An 18,447-nucleotide genomic window follows, 5' to 3' on the forward strand; every position below is an offset into this window, starting at 1 on the left:
CTCCTTTCTTCCCTCTGGTGTCCAGCCTTCCCTGCCCCCACGCGTGACCTCCACTGTTCCTCAGCAGTGCTCTGGGAAGCAGAGGGAGGACGGCAGTGCATCGCAGACATGCCACGGGCAGCGGAGAGGGAACGTGACGTAGCGAGGAGCTGGGCCCAGGTCTCCTGCGTCCAGGCTTGCTGTTCCCTCGACAACATCGCTCGGGTGGCCAGTTCGGTTCTCAGTTCCTCACTCCCAAAATGGCACTCCGGGGGGCTTCAAGTGTCCTCTCTACTAACTAACACTTGGAGTCTCTCCTCTACGATTCCTTGCTGTGGCTCCCCTGGCTTGGCCTTTGTGGCTCCAAGGCAGCTCTGCCTGACTTCTCCCCCTCTCCCATCCACCGCGGGGATCGGCCGCAGGCTCTGAGCTCCCATGTCATATCCAGTTACCGGCACCTCCACCCCGACTACGGGGGGCTGGTCCTCAGGGACAGCCCACATTCACAGCGTCTGCTGTCTGCAGCTTGCTTTCTGAGCAGCTGGGTCTCCGACTCAGTGTGCCAGGGGTAAGATGACAGTCAGAAATGGACAATGGGCTTCTTGGGTTGCCTTCTGACGTTCCGTCCATAAAACAACCCCCAAGATCTGTCCGCAGAGGATTCTGGAAAGGGTTTTGAAATCCTTGCTAGGAGAGGGCTGTGTCAACACCGCCCAGTGCTAAGTATCTGGGATCCTTTCAGCCACAGCTGCTGCCCTTGGGAAGCTCTCCCACTGAAAGATATAAGGCTGAGGGACCTGCAAATGTACAGACTCACACGTACATCATAACCCGCCAGGCTAATCTGTGGGTAGAGCAATGAACTGTGGATCCTGGAGGGGTGGACAGTGTAAGTTCCAAATAAGCACTGGTCAGCCAGATACAGTGGGGTGAGGGCCAGGGGAGGACGTGGGCTCTCAGCCAGAGAAACCTGGGTCTGGATCCCCACCCTGATTAGCTGTGAAACCTTGGGAAATGATATGCTCCCTCACACTTACTTTTGGTAAAACTAGAAAAAATAGCAAAACCTTGTAGGGTCGCTGTGAATATTAATAACCAGGATACTAGCATGGTCCCTGACACATGGTATTTGCTCCTCACCAAATGTTACCTTCCTTTTTTCTTCCCTCCTACGATGGGCCAGGCAGGGACCATGCCAGGTGCCGAGGGTCCCGACAAGTGAGGTACAGTCCCCGCTCTCAGGAAGCCTAGTCTAGCTGGGGAGATGCACATGTACAGCTACTAACAGAATGGGACAGGGGTCTATTAGTGTGCAATGGTGGAAATAATAGAAACAACGATGAGGACAGCAAGGGCTGATGATTTCTGATGTTTCCCGCACACACGACTCCCGGGGAGTGTCTCGCTTCAGTCTCGTGACCACCCAGACAGGTGGATGCTGTTGTAGCTACCCTCCTACCCAGGAGGAAGTGGAGGCTCAGAGCCCCAAGGCCGAGAGCGAAGAAGCCTGAGGAGCGAGGGTGATGCGAGAGCACAAAAGCAATGGCTGGATCTGCAGGGCTCAGGGAGGGCCTCAGGGAGGAGGTGACAATGGCTGAGCTTTGAAGGATGCAGGCTGGAGCGGGCAGTCCAGGCAGAGGAGGCAGCAAGTACAAGGGTGTGCGGGTGGGTGTGCTGATTGACCCTCACCCCTGACGAGCACCCCTGGAGCTCACTGCGCTCAGGGATGCCGTTGCGACGATTCTACGGGGCTTCTCTTGCCACAAGGGGGCGGAGTCAGCAGCCTTGACATTATTTTACTCCTGCAGTTTCCAGAAATCCTAGGTCATCGATAATCCCAGCCAATCAGCAGTACCTTTCATCTCTTCACCTCCAAGAAACCTCTGGAAGACTAAAGGCATCTACTCAAATGGCAGCTAGCCTTCATTTCATTCCACTTTTAGAGCCTCCGCAGCTTTGGTTCAAGTTTCACTGGTTCTGGGGAGCTCATCATAGCTTCACTACCAACTCTCTGGGGGCCTGGGTGAGTCAGTCTCCACCTTCTCTCTGGCCTCTGTCTCCTTCTGTGGAAAATGAAGGAGATGGGCTAGAATGGAGCTTTTCAATATGTGGTTTCCAATCCAGTGGCATCAGTGTCACCTGGGAATTTGTTAGAACTGCATAGCCTTTGGCTCACCCCAGACCTACAGAGTCAGAGACTCTGGGATGGAGCCCAGCCATCTGTTTTTTTTTTTTTTTCTCAATGTTTATTTATTTTTGAGGGCGGGGGGAAGAGAGAGGGGGAGACACAGAATCCAAAGCAGGCTCCAGGCTCCGAGCTGTCAGCACAGAGCCTGGCGCGGGGCTCGAACTCACAAACCGCGAGATCATGACCTGAGCCGAAGTCAGACGCTTAACCGACTGAGCCACCCAGGCGCCCCCAGCCATCTGTCTTTAACTAGTCTTCCAGGGAATCCTGATGAGAACCTTGAGTTAGAAGGCGGCCAGGGTAAGGACCCTTCTTCCAGTAGCCAAATTTGGTTCTGGCTCCAAGGTATTATGAGTTTGTAGTATTCTCTTTGGACAGAGTATTTCTTGCCACAGGCTTTCTTTGACCAGCTAAGGGCCAGAGCCCAGGTTAGCTTTTCTAGAAAGCTTCAGGAAAATGTGGCCAACTTTGAAGGTCAGACTTTTTTACTTTTATTTTTATTTATTTTTAAAAATTTTTATTTTTGACAGAGAAAGAGAGAGAGAGAGAGAGAGAGAGAGAGAGAGCATGAACGGGGGAGGGGCAGAGAGAGAGGGGGACAGAGAGTCGGAAGCAGGCTCCATTCTCCGAGCTGTCAGCACAGAGCCCGAGGTGGGGCTCGAACTCACAAACCGCAAGTTCATGACCTGAGCTGAAGTCGGACGCTCAACCGACTGAGCCACCCAGGCGCCCCTCCGACTTTTTTTTTAGGTAGGAAGTCTCAAACTTGGCATGTGATGAAAGTGGTGGTATCTGTTGCTGGAGAAATTAAGAGGAGAGGAGAGCTTTTCAGCTCCAGAACAATGACTCATTGGGAGGTGTGGGTGGCAGGGAGCGGGGAGGGTGTTCCTGGGAGGACAGCTTCCTCTCTCTGGTCCAGGAGCTCTCTGGTGTATAAATAAATCCCGGAACGCCAGCCTCCTCTTGGGAGAAATTTGATTACAAAACCTCAGAAGAGCCACACACCGCCATGGTGCCTATTATACTGCTGAGCCGGGTTGACGGACTTAGTGAGGTTTGGCTTCCAGGACAGCCAGTATGGAAAGCTTGTCTAAAAGATCCAATTTTCCCAGTCTAGACTTCATGCTAAAGACCATCAAGAAGATGAAGGAAGACGTTCACAGTACTGGCCGGTTTCCTGATGCAAGAAGGCACATCCAGACAGTCCCTGGAGAAGCGTTAGCTGTTTGGGCCACGGCCTGGGGTTCCTTCCAGTATTGGGACCAAGAAGTACCTACGGAACCAGCCATTTCCAGGGATTCCCCACCCTCACTTGGTGGTATCTCAGTAACAAGGATGATAAATATCACCACGTTCTTTTATATAGCAGTGGCCATATGCCAGGCACGGTTCTAAGTACTTTACAATTATTAACGAGTTTAGCCTTCACAACAACCCCACGGAAGCAGGGACCATTAATACATCCTTAATCACAGGCGAGGAAACGGGAGGCAACGTCACGGAGCTAGTAAGTCAGTCTCCCGTCAACAGGGCGCAGGAGAGTCAGGAGACCTGGGCTGAGTAAGCCTGTGCCTCCGGCCAGGGTGCCCGGCCCAGCCGAGTACTGAGAAATGAGGGAGGCGGAATCAGGTGGCTCCTGAGATCGCTTCCAGCTCGGGGAGTCTGCGACTGTGCGGTCGCCTTGCTGCTGGTCTCGCGGGTTCGCCAGCGTCTGGCCGGGCCCCGGGCGCAGCAGGGCTGCCTGGCCGCGTCCCCGCAAGTTGCTCGCCCAGAAGCCAAGCCCCAGTCTCCTGATCCTGGGAGAATGGACTTCTAACCCTTCTCCGGTATCCGTGTCCGGAGAGTCGGGCGAGCCAGGAAAGAGACGGCAAGAGCCCAGGCGGCGCGACCCGGGCTAGGGGAGCGATGAGGGAGACAGGCGAGGGGCTCAAGGACTGCAAAACCACGCAGACCCTTCAACCCCCAAAACTTTCTCCCGGGATTCGGGACCCCATCAGCCTCACATTGGCTGAGCCGCGGCCGCCCGGACCCGCCCTCTCTTTCTAGCTATTGGCTGCCGTAGGCATCCATCACAAGCCGAGGCTTCCCGATAGACCAGGGCTTTTGTCAATCAAGGTGGGCGGGAGACTGGGCGGGGACAGGTCCGGGAGAGACACGCCAGCCTAGTTCCCCTCCCAGCGTCCCACCGGAGGGTGACTTGGGACCTGGAAGCGCCCGGGGGGGGACCCAGGCCGTGCTCAGGGCCCTGCGGCGGGGCTCCGGGGACTCACCGATGCGCTGTCCCACCGGAGAGCTGAACGGGTTCCCCAGGAGAAAGTCCATCGCCGCGGCTGCCCCAGCCACCAACCGGGGGAATCAGCTGACAGCAACCGCCAGCGCCGCCGACTCGTCACGTGACGCGCCCGACGGTCCGCGAGGAGGCGCCCGTGGAGGCGGGGCGTAGGGAGTAGAGCATGGGACACAGGCCCCGCCCCTGACGTGGAGGGTCGGGCGCCCCGAGGCGGAGGGCGACGACCACATTGCCGCTCTCCTGGCGCCTGCGGACGTCACGCACGACGTAGGGTTGGGGCAAATGAGGAGGCTTTGTGTGGCCTCTGCAGGGCACGCCCCCAATGCCTTTTAAAGGTGTGACCTAAAGCTCTACGCTAGTCAAGCAAGGTCTCGGAGCAGGGAAATGACTTGGGTAAGGTTACACTGCAAGCTCGGACCAGTTCTCACTCTAGTGTATTCGCTGTTAGGACCTCACTATGACTACGCCCCCAACGCTGGGGTTGGCAGCATCTCTGGCCTGTTGTCTCTCCGCCCTGGCAGAGCTCCTCCTATCTGATGTCAGGGCCTCCCTGTTGCAAGATACACCTTGGTTGCAGTCCGCATTCGCTTACCTCAAATTGGAGGCCAGCACCAGGGGATTGCGATCCCTTGACACAGAGCCAACTCCATGAATTGTAGCGAGGAACGGGCTAGAGCCCAGAGTGGCAGAATGCACCCAGATGTACTCACAAGAGGAGCCTGGGACCCATTTCTGCCATTGATTTACTCTGTGATTCAAACAGCGAGCTTTCATTTTTCGCTGGATGCTAGAATTAGACCAAGGACTGTATAAACTTTGTTGTAGGTCACAGGCTCTTTTGAGAATTTGAAGAAAGCCACAAGCCTTTATGCAGCAAAAATACAGAGATACAATTTAACTTCAGGGAGTTTCTGGGGTCCCTGAAACAGCAGTGGACCCCAAGTTAAAAATTTTAAGCATTTCAAAGGCCTTCCTCGTTCTAAGATTCTCTTTTCAACCCTCCTGTGTACCATGTTTTAGATACTGCTCTTACACATTAGATCATATCTGATCTGTTGGTTTTTTCTTCTCATCACATGCACTCCAAAAGACACAATAACCACAGCTTTGGTAGTTTGGGCTACTGCAGGGTGCTTTAATATTTAATTGATCACTGTGTTTGTGATTTTTAAATTGGGAAGGCTAGTAAATGGATTGTACCGATATGGGATGATGAAAGACCTAAATTAGGACTTAATCACTTCCTTACGTTAACCTGTTTGTGCAGACACAGTGGCTGAACATCTTTACTGTACAATATAAAAACTTTATGGAAGTCATGTGCTCCTGTGCTTTGAAGTGTTTTAATAATGCCCAGGAGACCTATTCACAAATGCCCTTCCCCTCTACTCTGTGAGGGGCTGGGATACTATGTCACCACTTTGCTCACCATTGTTGTCTAGTACAGTGACTAAAACATTAAAATTTAAACCAATCTACCTTAGATCAAATACCTTTGGTATTTGGACCATAAAGGGCAGGATATACATTTAAGGTGACTTCCATGCCAGGCACCTTCCATGTTTTTCTTCATTTGAGCATATTGCTTGGTCGCACACATGGTATTTAGCATTTTTGGATTCTTCCATTGGCAGCCTTTCACGTGCCCATGTTGGGTGGTGATTTATCTGAAGTTTTTGCCTCCTTGCCCCACTCTGGTTTAAAGTGGTTGTGGGCAGAAGATCTTGGGCTTTATTGACAAGAATGAAACAGCCATCAGTTGTATCCTTCACGGTAAAAAAGCTGAAACAGCCCCCATACTCCAAAACAGGGAGCGGAATCATATCAATTCCATGCAAACAGAATACTACATAGCTCTTAAATTAGAAGTATGTGGATTTGTCGACCCAACAGAGAGGAATACAAATGGCAAACATTAAACGTAGTACAAAACTGATTAAAACTATGTTTTAAAAGTGTTTGCTAAAAAAACCAAAAAATGTTTGCTAAGGGGCGCCTGGCTGGCTCAGTCAGTAGAGCATGTGACTCTTTTTCTCCAGGTCCTGAATTCAAGCTCCGTGTTGGGCGTAGAGCTCATTAAAAAAAATAAATAAAATAAAAGCGTTTGCTAGCAAGGAGCAAATTCATTTAGTAAACAATATGTTTTAATTTTTTAAACGTTTTAGTAATATTGATATCAAACGCCTGCTTGTGGGTAAAAATGGTTAAGTCCCCTAAGACTGACATACTGCATAAATGGAACGTAATCTATTACATCCTTCAAGTACTTCTGTTATTTTTATTTTTTAAATTGTTTATTTATTTTGAGAGACAGCGAGTGTGCGGGGCAGAGAGAGAGAAACCCAAGCAGGCTCTGCACCGTTTGCAGAGAGCCTGAGGCAGGGCTCGAACTCATGAACCACGAGATCATGACCTGAGCAGAAATCAAAGAATTGGACGCTTAACCGACTGAGTCACCCAGGCGCCCCTCAAGTACTTTTAGATGAAAGTCAAGATCCTCTGCCTTCAAAGTGGGAAGACGGTAGTACGACAAGAAAGGTGAGGCCTGTGTAGTAAAAGCCAGCCAGGACGAGAGAACATCTGAATAATGAAAGAGTTTCAGGTAGTTTTTGTACAATCCCATTTGCTCAGGACCGTAGGTAACAGAGAAGGATTCTGAGGCCTTCCATACACGATCCAACTTTGCAAGTGGCTTGGGGCCCAGTTCAGCTGTACCAGTGTGCTGCTATGGCCTTGCCCTTTACTAGCTGTACCACCTCAGGCAAAGCACTTTTCTGCATTGGTCTCATTTGTAAAAGGGGAGAATACTCAGAAGGCTTGTGGGAGGACTGAATGTGAGAAAACATGCAAATCACTCCTTAAGAGTCATTCAGTCTCTTTCTTGCAGTCTCTTCGTAAGAGGTCAGTCTTCCCATTGACCGAATATTTCACTATTTAGTAGGAATAGTCACACCTTGTCTTTACATTGAAATTTTTACCTAGAGAGGTCAAATCTCCACATATTAAATGTTCACAGTATTTTTAGTCATTCATGTCAGGCTGGCTGGCCGCAGGCCTGGAGGCAGGAGTGACCTTAACACTATTTTACTGGTGGGACTTTGGACACCCATAAAGACTAAGTGACCTATCCAACATCATTCATTAGGTCAAGACAGGACTGAAACGGCAATGAAATATATCATGGTTAAGCACAGGATTTAGATGTGACCCTTAATACACGACTGATATTTTCTTGAGTTAGGCTAACACTGTAGTGTACACACAATTTCATTTACCAGTGAATAGAGCTTCTCTTACAGAGTCACTGGTTTTTAGTTTGCAAGGGAGAGAACACAAGAGACTGTACAATGTAAAAGTTAATAGAGACAGAGCAAGATGTTAGTTAGAAAAATGGCTAAGATCAGAAACTTGGCCTCTATTCCAGATAGATTTTTCTTAAAAAAAAAAAAAAAATCATGGTACAATATAGGTGAAAAATGACAGGTTTTAGAATTTCATAGCAACTTGCTCAGCAACAGGGAAAAGATAACCTGAGACCGGACTACAAATATTAAAAATGTGATTTTTAATAATATAAGTACAAAATTTTATTTCTTTATACAACTGTAATGGGATTTGGATCAAACCACTAGAATTTATTTAAAAAACAAAATAAAACAATGATATAAAAACTGCAAGAAGGTCTGAATCCAAAGTTTTTCCTCTAATAGTACCAAATACCACAAGGTACAGATTATCATACAAATGTGTACAAATTTAAATACAAATACAATAGGGTTGGGTTTTAAAGGAAAACAAACCAACAAAAAGCAGGTCCTCATCAGGATTTCATTCATGTGCACAAATGACAATGGTAGGACTGACTGACTTCTTTCGTACTAATCCTTGTCTTCAAGGCCCCTCCTTGATACCCTGTGTCAAACAGGAAGCTTCCACGGTACAGATGAGGCGTGGCACAGGGTCTGACACAAGAAATCAAACCCAGATCTGCTCTTCTTGATTTTGGTTCCCAAACACACCCATTTCCTTCCGTCTCCCCATTTAAACTTCCCCACGGCTCTGAGCTGAGGGCCAATCAGCAGCTAGAGCACCTTCAGGAAACAAAGCCCTGCGACCCCTCGGGTGGGGAGAAGGGAAGGGATTAAGCAGGATGCAGGCTGGCTGAAGGGTCCTCGAAGATCTACTTAGATGCTGTAGTGCTGTGCCTCGGCCAGGGGAAGAAAGCGCAGTTCCCCCGGAGCTTAGTTTTGGCAGGGAACCTCACACCAAGTTGGAAAACAACCCTCAAGAGCTCAACTGTCTTCTTCGGAACTGGGAAGCAGAAGTCTGGTTCTTTGGAAAAGTGGGCAGCTGGGAATGGTAACATGCCTTTTAATTTTACTTTCTTGACATTATTGAATTATAAAGAATTAGAATCCTGACATAATGATTCCTTTTTGAGGCATGATACCTTAAAATGTAAATGACTTGGGAGTTTTCAGTGGAGATCAGAAGAAAGAAGGAGGGAAGAAATGACAAATCTGTGTCTTCCACGTGCTGTTGCTGGTGGAGGCTTTTGTTATTAAATTATATATACAGAAATTTACAGGATAAATTAAAATCTAAGAGATTTTAAAGAGTTAAATACACATAATTAAAACACACATTCACACGCGCACATAAATAAACCTACATGAGAATCGAGTACTTTTTTGCAATTCACTTATGTGTGGAATGCAGAACACTGGGTATCTGCCCACCAGGGGAGCCAATTGGATGAACCCAAGAATCACGCTGGGCCAAGTTCATCTTCCACAACTATCAAGCAACTAAGCAGCAAAACCTGTGAGGACTCGGTGGCTAAGCAAATGCTGCCAATGGAAGATACCAGCAATTAGTTCTGCAGATGGAATATTCTGGGTCAGCTCACAATGTATGTTCAACTTGTGCAGTCACAGCTTTACCCTCTCCAAGGTGTTTCACGCTGCTGGGGCTCACGTAACTCCTCGGCCCCTACTGAGGCTGCTAATGGTACCAATGATTACAATAAATTTTGAGACACAGACACCGGTAGAGCAGGAAACGGAATGAACCCCCTATGAAGTTCACCTAAGCCACTGCAGTGACTGGAAGATGGGAACGATTTTATCACCTCCTGCCTAGGTCACTTCAAGTTGAAAGGCTTTGTACTCTCTCAGTCAACTGGCATCTTCCCATAATCTTCCCTATTATACTTCAGACTGTGAGACAGGTAAGGCAAGTGGTCAGTGATGGGTCTGGAGGTACAGCTGAGTTTGGAAAAAAATCACATTTTTAGCTGTCCATAAAGAGATGCCCTTGGCACCCAGAACAAGCCCCCAGCCCCCAAGTTACATTGATTTTTAAGGCAGATTTATCCACCACAGGAGAAAAAAGAATCCCAAGTCCATATTCATGCCAAGGTTTCCTCTTGGCTAAACCTTTGCCATTTCATAAAATTATTAAAAGCAAAGTAGTTACAGTCCTATGTATATATTGTACATTATATATATATGTATATATATATATGTATATATATATATAAAAATTTAAAACCTACACCCGGAGACCAGTGATCTGGCGCATCCACATATACACAAACCAGCAATGGGGTTGGATGAGGTCTCTGTCCCGGGACTCCTCGAGGTCACAGTCCAGGCATGATGTAAGCAATGTTGTCTAGTGTGTTTGACTGCAAAACAAGGGAAGAGGTTCAGCTGACAGTACTTTACCTTAGTTCCCTGAGACCTGTTTCTTTGTTCAGAGGAGAGAGAGGAGAAGGGAAACCGAGAGTTAGAGAGTGAAGCTGGCACCGTGCTGTCTGCTCCCCTAGGAGCTTTTCTGCTGACTCTTCCCATTAATCCTCGTGGAAAAGCAGCAGAAGCCTCCTCTTCCGTCTCTGTGTATAGAAATGCAAATAGGCAACACAGGAGGTGCGGCCCCTCAGGGGCTAGAATGCTTCTCTCCCAAGGACTGTTTTGGGAAACGGCACGTTTTCTAGTTGCACGCAAAGCACAGCATGTATTCAGCAACCCGGTACCACGTTCATGGGCCAATATACGGAGGGAACGCCATCTGCCAGGAAGCCTGTGAGCCTGTGCCCGATAGAGCTCGTTAAGGCAGGGCCTCTGTGGCTCCTGAGGGGTCTGGCCGAAAAAACGCCAAGGAAAACAGGGAAAACTCACCAAGACCTGCTTGGGACAGCCGTTCAGTTCAGGTAGTTGTGTGGTCAGACACGCCAAGGGGCCAAGCGCACAGATGATGGAATCCAGAAGCACTGACAGACTGCCGGACACAGCCACCATGCCCTGAAAGGAGAGCAGTAAGGGAGAGCAGGTTGTAATCGAGTCCCACTCCTGACGCTCCCTCCGCGTTCTGGTTGGTTTCCTCACATTGTTCTTTTAAGTCTTGCCCGTCCTATGCAACTTGCAGCAGAAATGGAAGGTATCTGCTTTGAGAACTCTGTAAGTTGTTTAAAAAGAAAACTTTTACAATACATTCCCAAGTTCCCTTTCTATGTTCCTCCCCCATCTTACCCTCTGTGCACCCTAGGGTTAGTCACTTGGACTTCCCTACTCCAGAGAGCTCCTGGGAAGATTTGTGGAAGTCATGTGTGCAAAAGTACTTTTCTTATGAACTCCACAGAGCTCAAGTGTGAGAACTGAGAGGTCTACAGCCCTACGCATTAACATTTAACACAAACATACGCACACTTCTCCACGGACGTGGCTTTTTGATAGCTGATGATCCCACTTTTCTGGGTTGAGTTGTTCACCCTCAGAAAGAAGTGAATGGGGTTTATTTCAAATTTTAACATCTTGCCCAATGCATAATGTCTGTCTGTGATTCAAATAGGTAAGAAATAAGACTGCTTGCTGCAATGCCCCTGCCTAGCTCTTGTATCATCTGCTTTAACTAGAAGCCCTGTGAGGCTATGTCAGCCAGGGACACAGCACAGTCCTTCAGAGAAGGAGCTGTGGGCTCAGGACCGACAGGTCCCCTACGCACTGCTTCTGTCCTGGGGCAAGATGCTTCCTATGCTGTGCCCATGAAATAGCCTGCGCAGAGGGGATTGAGGGAGATAACAGGTACAAGGTACTTGGAACGGTGCCTGGTACATGGTAAGTGTTCAAAAAGTATCAGTAATTATTACCATTATTACCCACATCTTCGTCTCCCAAACTGCATTCTGGCTGCCTGCTAGGTCTCTCAGTTTGGATGTTTCCAAATCTCAACATGCCGTAAAGAGAAATCGCCTGCCCTCCTCCTAGCACCCCTTCTCTGCTAAGGTCACCACCACTCACACAACTGTCCAGTCTCAAGGCCTTGCCATCGCCCACTCTTCCCTCCCCTCTCCTCCTTGCAAGGGGGGCTGTGCAGCAAGGGGTTAAGAGCGTGGACCTTGAGTTGCGCCACCGAATTCAGGCCTCTGTTTTAGCACTTAGGGGCTCAACTCCAGAGCAAGTTACTTAGTCTCTCTACATACATCTGTTTTTTTCTTCTGTAAAAGAGAGGGAACAAAAATTCTCCCCACAAAGCTGCAGTGTGAATTACATGAAAGAATCGATTTAAAGCCCTTTGAACCAAAGTTGGCTGAGTAAGCAATCAACCAGTTAGCAATTAATAATATTATTCCATTACTTTTGCCCTACAGGTAATTATAGCTGATGTTTTATGTCGGACTCTCCTAATGAATTATAAGCAACTTGAGGGCAGGAACCCTGTCATATTCCTTTTCATATCTTCTCAATAACTGCTGGTATTCTGCACAGAGCAAGCCCTCAATAAATATGTGTTGACTTAATTCAAGTCTTTGTCATGTCTGGACTGCATTACAGTTACACAACTTCTCCCCAAGTCAGGTGTCACTCCCAATCTAAAACAGAAGATACTTTCAGAGAAAACCAAATGAGAGCGCTGATCACATCCCTCCCTACTCAAAACAAACCAACAAAAATCCCTGCGGTTCCTCCATAGCGGAGAATAAAGATTTGAGAGCGTCCAAACCTTCTGTAATTTGGGCTACGGCCTTAATTTTCAGGCTTCCTCCATCTTACGTGTAGGATGGTCTAAATTGTCATCATTTTAGCAGTAAAACCCTTTTTTCAAATAAAACCTGACATGGAAGAAACAAAGCAAACGAACAAAGGGGGAAAAAAAAGAGTGAGAGCGAGGTAAACCAAGAAACAGACTCTTAACTATGGAGAGCACACCGCTGGTCACTGGAGGGGAGGGGGGGGGCGGTGGATGGGGATGGGTGAACCAGGGGAAGGGAATTAAGGAGCTCCCTTGCAATGAGCACCGGGTGATGTACGGAAGTGTTGAATCACTATATTGTACACCTGAAGTTAATATTACACTGCATGTTCATCAACTGGGATTTAAATGAAAAACTTACAAAAACCCCAGATGTGGAGTCCCGATATATAAACCAGCTAGAAGACCTGGTTAAAGTGGGAGTGGGGGGCTCCTTTCATCCATCTCTGTAGAAGACCCCGATTCCAAGCAACAGAGATGCGCACTGTTTTCTGGCTTTGGAAGGTCTCTCTCCGACGTCTCCAGGAAACAAAACCCTCCAGATCCCTCCAGGCCCTGCTGGAAGAGCACCTCCCTTTCACAAAATCCCTCTTGACTCTCCCTGACTCTCACTGGGCTCTAGCTTCTCTCACCGCGTCAGCTGGCCTCAGGGAGACGAGGTCAGGAGTGAGGCACGCTGGGCTCTGCCAGAGTGTCAACTTGTAATCGTCACTTAACGTTATTAGGCCCCTGGTGTCCCATCTATAAATGAGTGACTTGTAGACACCAGTGTTCCTTGAAGTGTGGTATGTAGTTTCAGGTGGCACGTCATTTTGATGTATGCCCATTGTGATGTACTACGTTAGGAAAAAATTAGAATATCAGACTTGTGACTCCTTTCGGGAGTAACAAAGATGTTCTGGAATTAGATGGTAGTGATGGGGCCACAGTTCTGTGAATATACTGAACACCACTAAATTCTACAGTTTCAGAAGGTGAACTTTAAGGTATGTGAATTGTATCTCAATAAGACTGTTACATAAAGGGGGCTAGAGAACCTGCACAAGTCTTCTCCCCCCCCCCCCACTTTTAATGTTTTATTTATTTTTGAGAGAGAGAGAGATAGAACGTGAGTGGGGGAGAGGTAGAGAGAGAGGGAGACACAGAATCTGAAGCAGGCTCCATGTGCTGAGTTGTCAACATAGGGGCCAACATGGGGCTTGAACTCATGGACCACAAGATCATGACCTGAGCTGAAGTCGAACACTTAACTGACTGAGTCACCCAGGCATACTGAGTCTTCCCCTTCTCTGGTCACCATGTATGTGTAACTTTTTCAAAGCAGCTGCTCACAGAAGCTGGCTTGTTTTTGTTTAAATGTTTATTTATTTATTTATTTTTGAGAGAGAGAGAGAGAGAGAGAGAGAGAGAGAGAGAGAGAGAGAGAGAGAGATCACGAGACGGGAGGGGCAGAGAGACAGAGGGAGTGAGAGAATCCCAAGCAGGTTCCGTGCTGTCAGCACAGAGCCAATGCAGGGCTCAAACACACGAACCATGAGATCACGACCTGAACTGAAATCAAGAGTCAGATGCTTAACTCAATGAGCCACCCCCGTGCCCCTTAATTGCTAATTATATGTATGTTCTATCTTTCCAGTGAGACTGTAAGTTTCCTGATGATCGGAAACCATCAGGAAGCAAGTCAGATTTTCTACTCTCACAAGTTTTTTTTGTTTTTTTAAATAAATGTTTATTTATTTTTGAGAAAGAGAGAGAGAGAGAGAGAGAGACGGAGGGAGGGAGGGGATGGGCACAGAGAGGGAGACAGAGGATCTGAAGTGGGCTCTGTGCTGACAGTAGAGAGCCCGACGTGGGACTTGAACTCACAAACCATGCGATTAAGACCTGAGATGAAGTCAGATGCTCACCTGACTGAGCCACCCAGGTGCCCCTATCCCCACAAGTTTTTGAAATAATGCCTAGGTACTCAACAAATAGTTTCTAAACTAAATGGAAATACCAGGGGAAGTCTGGAATACAGAAGGTGCATAAAACAAATCATTTTTATTTTTAACTCTTTAGGAAATTGAGAATGATTAAATACGAAAATTAAGTAAGGATCCCAGAACATTTTACTCTTGAAGTATCTACATCCATTCAAATATCTGAGTCTATATGAAAATACCCCAGTTGTTTTGAAATCTGCTAAGTTATTAAAACTAGCCAAAAAACTTAGGTAACCTTCATCTTTTGCGGCCTTTGGCATTTTATTTGTTGAATAACAGTTCAACTTCCACAGAGAAGCAAGTGAATAGTTTTATATTCCTACACTGATTTTTATGGCTTTAGTAGTGGAGACTGATTTCTTTGCTGAAATGTCCTATCAGGACCCAGTGGAAAAGTGAAATACTACACGACTGGGTTAGCCAAGGGGGTAATATGATTAGAAATTGAATATGGTAATAGAAATGGAACATGACAGCTTTTCAGGTTAAGTGATTTTGAAATTGAAGCTTAAAAGGACAAAGATCTCCCTAGGGCACACAGCACTGTATAATTCAAGCACGCAGTAATAAAGAGCTTGAGAACCTCAATTTCCCTATTTGCTACTTATTTTCAAAGAAGTAGAGGAAGCCTTAATCCCCTATACAATTTACTCTATTTAAGACCTTACTGGAATTGTGCAGAAAAATTGAAACTCTCTTAGAAGTACCAATGATCAAAACTTCCATGGGATTTGTATTCACTTTTTCCACTGCATTTTTAAAAAATCAAAATACAGGATTATAGACCAATTGTATCTCAATAAAAATTGGGAAAAAAAAAATCATAGAACACCTAACTTCTTTTTGTGCCATTGTTCAATAGGATGGGGTAAGGGTAGACTTTGACAGCCAGTAGATTCCTTATCTCTAGGGGTTTTCACGAGGACGTATCTTGTCACTCTGTCCTTAGCACCTGGCATAATCTCGCACAAAAGAGTAGTAGTTGCTCGCTGGGTGCACATGGAAGGAGCAAACAGATTCACGTCGTACCAGAAACTGGAGCTATGCTTATAGTGCCACTCACCTCGGTTTCCTGCAGGCGGTGTCCAATGAGGCTTAGGGACTCTCCCAGCAGCTGTAGATGAGCAGCGACATCAATGGGCTCTGTCTCAGGGGCTTTGGCTGGCGAGGCTGGTAACAGCATGGTGGTGGGTGGGGATTTCTTCTGGGGAGACAGTACTCCTGCAGAGGAAGCTGAGAACAGAGACAAAATAGAGAGATAAAGCTTACCCATGGCCTGGAACACCACAAAAATCTTCTTCCTGATGTCCCCCTGTTACGACCTATACCAGGCCTTAGCAAAACTGTGCACTGTGGGCCAAATCTGTACATGTTTTTGCATAGCCTGTGAGCTAAGAATGGCTTCACATTTTTAAATGGTTGTAGAAAAAATAAAGGAGAATATGTGACAGAGAGTGCCTATGGCTCACAAGATCTAAAATATTTACTCCCTGCCCCTTTATAGAAAAAGTTTGCTGACTTCTGATTTATATTTTCTAATTTTGTTTTTTTTTTTGCAATCTATAATATTCAGTGATAATATGTGGGTATCAAGATCTGCTTCTGATATAGGCTGCACTCCTAATTTCCTGGTTAGGAAGCAAAATTCACCATGCTCTCAGGAAAAGAGGTCGGAGCCCCTACCTTTTACTTTCACGGGAACTTCCGAGCAGGAGGCTTTTCTTTTCACAGTTGTAGCTTCTGCTTTGTTCTGTTTGTGTTGCAGATACTGAGCTTTTTGCTTCCAAATCTGCAATCAGATCAGGGCAAAGTAAGTTACGATAAATGAATCCAGACAAAACATACAAGGGAAAGCAGTCACGGAACGGGAGAATGAAGAAAAGAAAGGGAAAGGAAATCCTGGAGGGGGGCAGACAGAGGGTTGATGCTAACTTTTTTTTTTTTTTTTTAATGTTTATTTTTGAGAAAGAACACGAGTAGGGGAGGGGCTGAGGGGGATGGGTGGTAGAGAGGATCCGAAGCGGGTTCAATGCTGATAGCAGTGAGCCCGATGCGGGGCTTGAACTCACGAACTGTGAGATCATGACCTGAGTGGAAGTTGGATGCTCAACTGACTGAGCCGCCCAGGCGCCTCTTAATGCTAACTTTTACACCGAGGGTTACCAAACAGGCTTCAGATGGTGACTACAGTGATACCTAAGTACAGGACTGCAAACGTTCCTTCATGCTAATGGTTAGGTCTCAGCAGAGATTTGAGATCACTCGGAGGTCGAAATGGAAAATCATAGGGTAAACACCTGGCTCGGTATGATGTCCATGTGGTCCAAATAGTTCTTCTGACCTGCTGGTTGGCAATGCCAATAACAGGATGACAATGACACGGAAAACAGAAAGTAAAGATAACCTACCCAGGTGACAATAATTTCACTGCTTCACCCAGATGAGCTGTGCTGTAAAGAAAGACGGTAATTCTAGTTCCTAGACCAACCGTCACATCACCCAGTTGAAAAGTGACTGTGAATGATTTCAGTAGAACTAGTTATCATTGTGTTGCCGGCTTCCTGATAGGAGGGTATATTATTTGGTATTGGCTGATGAGGATGATGGCCTGCAAGCCACTCACCTAGTAAACACAGCCCATATTTTTCTCATTTGCAGTAACCATGATGCAGATGACCTTCCTCAGTTCTCGGACCTTTACTGACCAGTGGCTGTTTGCAGGAAAGGGGTCTGATCTTAGATTCTCTTTTAACCCTTCATCACTCCCCAACTCAGGTCATCTTTTGGCTCAAATGGAAGGCTGCTGGAAAACAACTAGATGAGGCTAGAAAAGATAGCCTCCCTGCAGTTAAATCCACACTAGAGTAAACTGGCACCAGCCAGTGTTAATGTCCTCTGCCAAACCATTTTCTTTTTTAATTTTTTTTTATTTTTTATTTTTTAATGTTTGTATTTATTTTTGAGACAGAGAGAGACAGAGCATGAGCAGGGGAGGGGCAGAGAGAGAGGGAGACACAGAATCCGAAGCAGGCTCCAAGCTCTGAGCTGTCAGCACAGAGCCCGATGTGGGGCTCGAACCCACGGACCATGAGATCATGACCTGAGCTGAAGTCGGACGCACAACTGACTGAGCCACCCAGGCGCCCCTGCCAAACCATTTCCTATTGATCTATAATTTTTTTTCACCATTTTCACTGTTGGCTTGATGGACTACAGAAGAATTACATATTTTGCAAGGCACAAAGCAATGAAAACTGCGTTCGTACGAAAGCGTACTTACCAGTTTGTCTTTTTCTGGCAACTGCTTCCACACCTCAGCCAGTTTTTTACTGAGTTCCCCGAAGTCTGGCATGAAAGGGCAAAAAACGCGACACAGTAAAGGTTGGACTATAAATCAAACAGAAGATTGATAAGAGCAAAAACTAGAAGGATTTCCCAGCTCAGATTTAAATAGCACAAGGTTCTTTCAGAAAACCACACTAAAACCCCAACACTTGTCTTGATTCTTTTCTCTAGGGAAGGAAGGGGCTACTGGGTGGCCATGAGATAGGCTCAAATTCTCACACACCTATTCTCCAGAGATCTATCCCTTCAGCCTCTTTCGGGGGTCTTTCAATTTGACCTCATTATACAGAGCTTATCAACTTGGGTTAAAGAAGATGTGTTGTGTAGAATTTGACAGAAAACGTTAGATTTTTACCAAGTTTTGAGAGCGGAGAACCAAAGAGGAATTTCCCTCGAGCAGCCCAGAAGCAACCCTTGAGAAGCGTGACGCTGCCCTTCCATCGGCACAGCAAGGTCATGCTTTATAAAGCGCTCCTATCTGCTACGGTGCTTCACGTGGGCCTCACAACAACCTCGATGAGAAGGTTGTGAAGCCACTGTGCCCATCAGGCAAATGAGATCTGCGGAGGTTACGTGACCTGTCAAGGTCTGTGGCGGAGTGTTTCTCTCACCTCGCTAACTTCTGA

At 46.8% G+C, this 18,447-nt stretch overlaps 2 protein-coding genes across 5 annotated transcripts in view; both read right to left on the minus strand.

Moving 5' to 3' along the window:
* Positions 1-4,673, minus strand: part of TOM1 (target of myb1 membrane trafficking protein) — a 42,655-nt gene extending 37,982 nt beyond the window's left edge. The window contains exon 1 of one of the 2 annotated variants that reach the window (XM_053895552.1): positions 4,438-4,673. In XM_053895552.1, coding sequence (XP_053751527.1) covers positions 4,438-4,489 — 52 coding nt within the window. In that variant the 5' untranslated portion in view covers positions 4,490-4,673. The remainder of the gene's footprint in view (positions 1-4,437) is intronic. The other variant, XM_053895553.1, reaches the window with a different exon arrangement.
* Positions 4,674-8,007: 3,334 nt separating this feature from the next.
* Positions 8,008-18,447, minus strand: part of HMGXB4 (HMG-box containing 4) — a 30,129-nt gene continuing 19,689 nt past the window's right edge. For all 3 annotated transcript variants that reach the window (XM_019446722.2, XM_019446721.2, XM_019446723.2), the window contains 5 exons: positions 17,757-17,821; positions 16,160-16,265; positions 15,540-15,709; positions 10,640-10,762; positions 8,008-10,146 (listed from right to left, as the gene is read on the minus strand). In XM_019446722.2, the coding sequence (XP_019302267.2) occupies positions 10,102-10,146; positions 10,640-10,762; positions 15,540-15,709; positions 16,160-16,265; positions 17,757-17,821 (509 nt within the window). In that variant the 3' untranslated portion in view covers positions 8,008-10,101. The remainder of the gene's footprint in view (positions 10,147-10,639; positions 10,763-15,539; positions 15,710-16,159; positions 16,266-17,756; positions 17,822-18,447) is intronic.

The sequence above is a fragment of the Panthera pardus genome, unplaced genomic scaffold, assembly GCF_024362965.1.
Source record: "Panthera pardus isolate Hobbes unplaced genomic scaffold, ASM2436296v1 HiC_scaffold_6, whole genome shotgun sequence".
Lineage (NCBI taxonomy): Eukaryota > Metazoa > Chordata > Mammalia > Carnivora > Felidae > Panthera > Panthera pardus.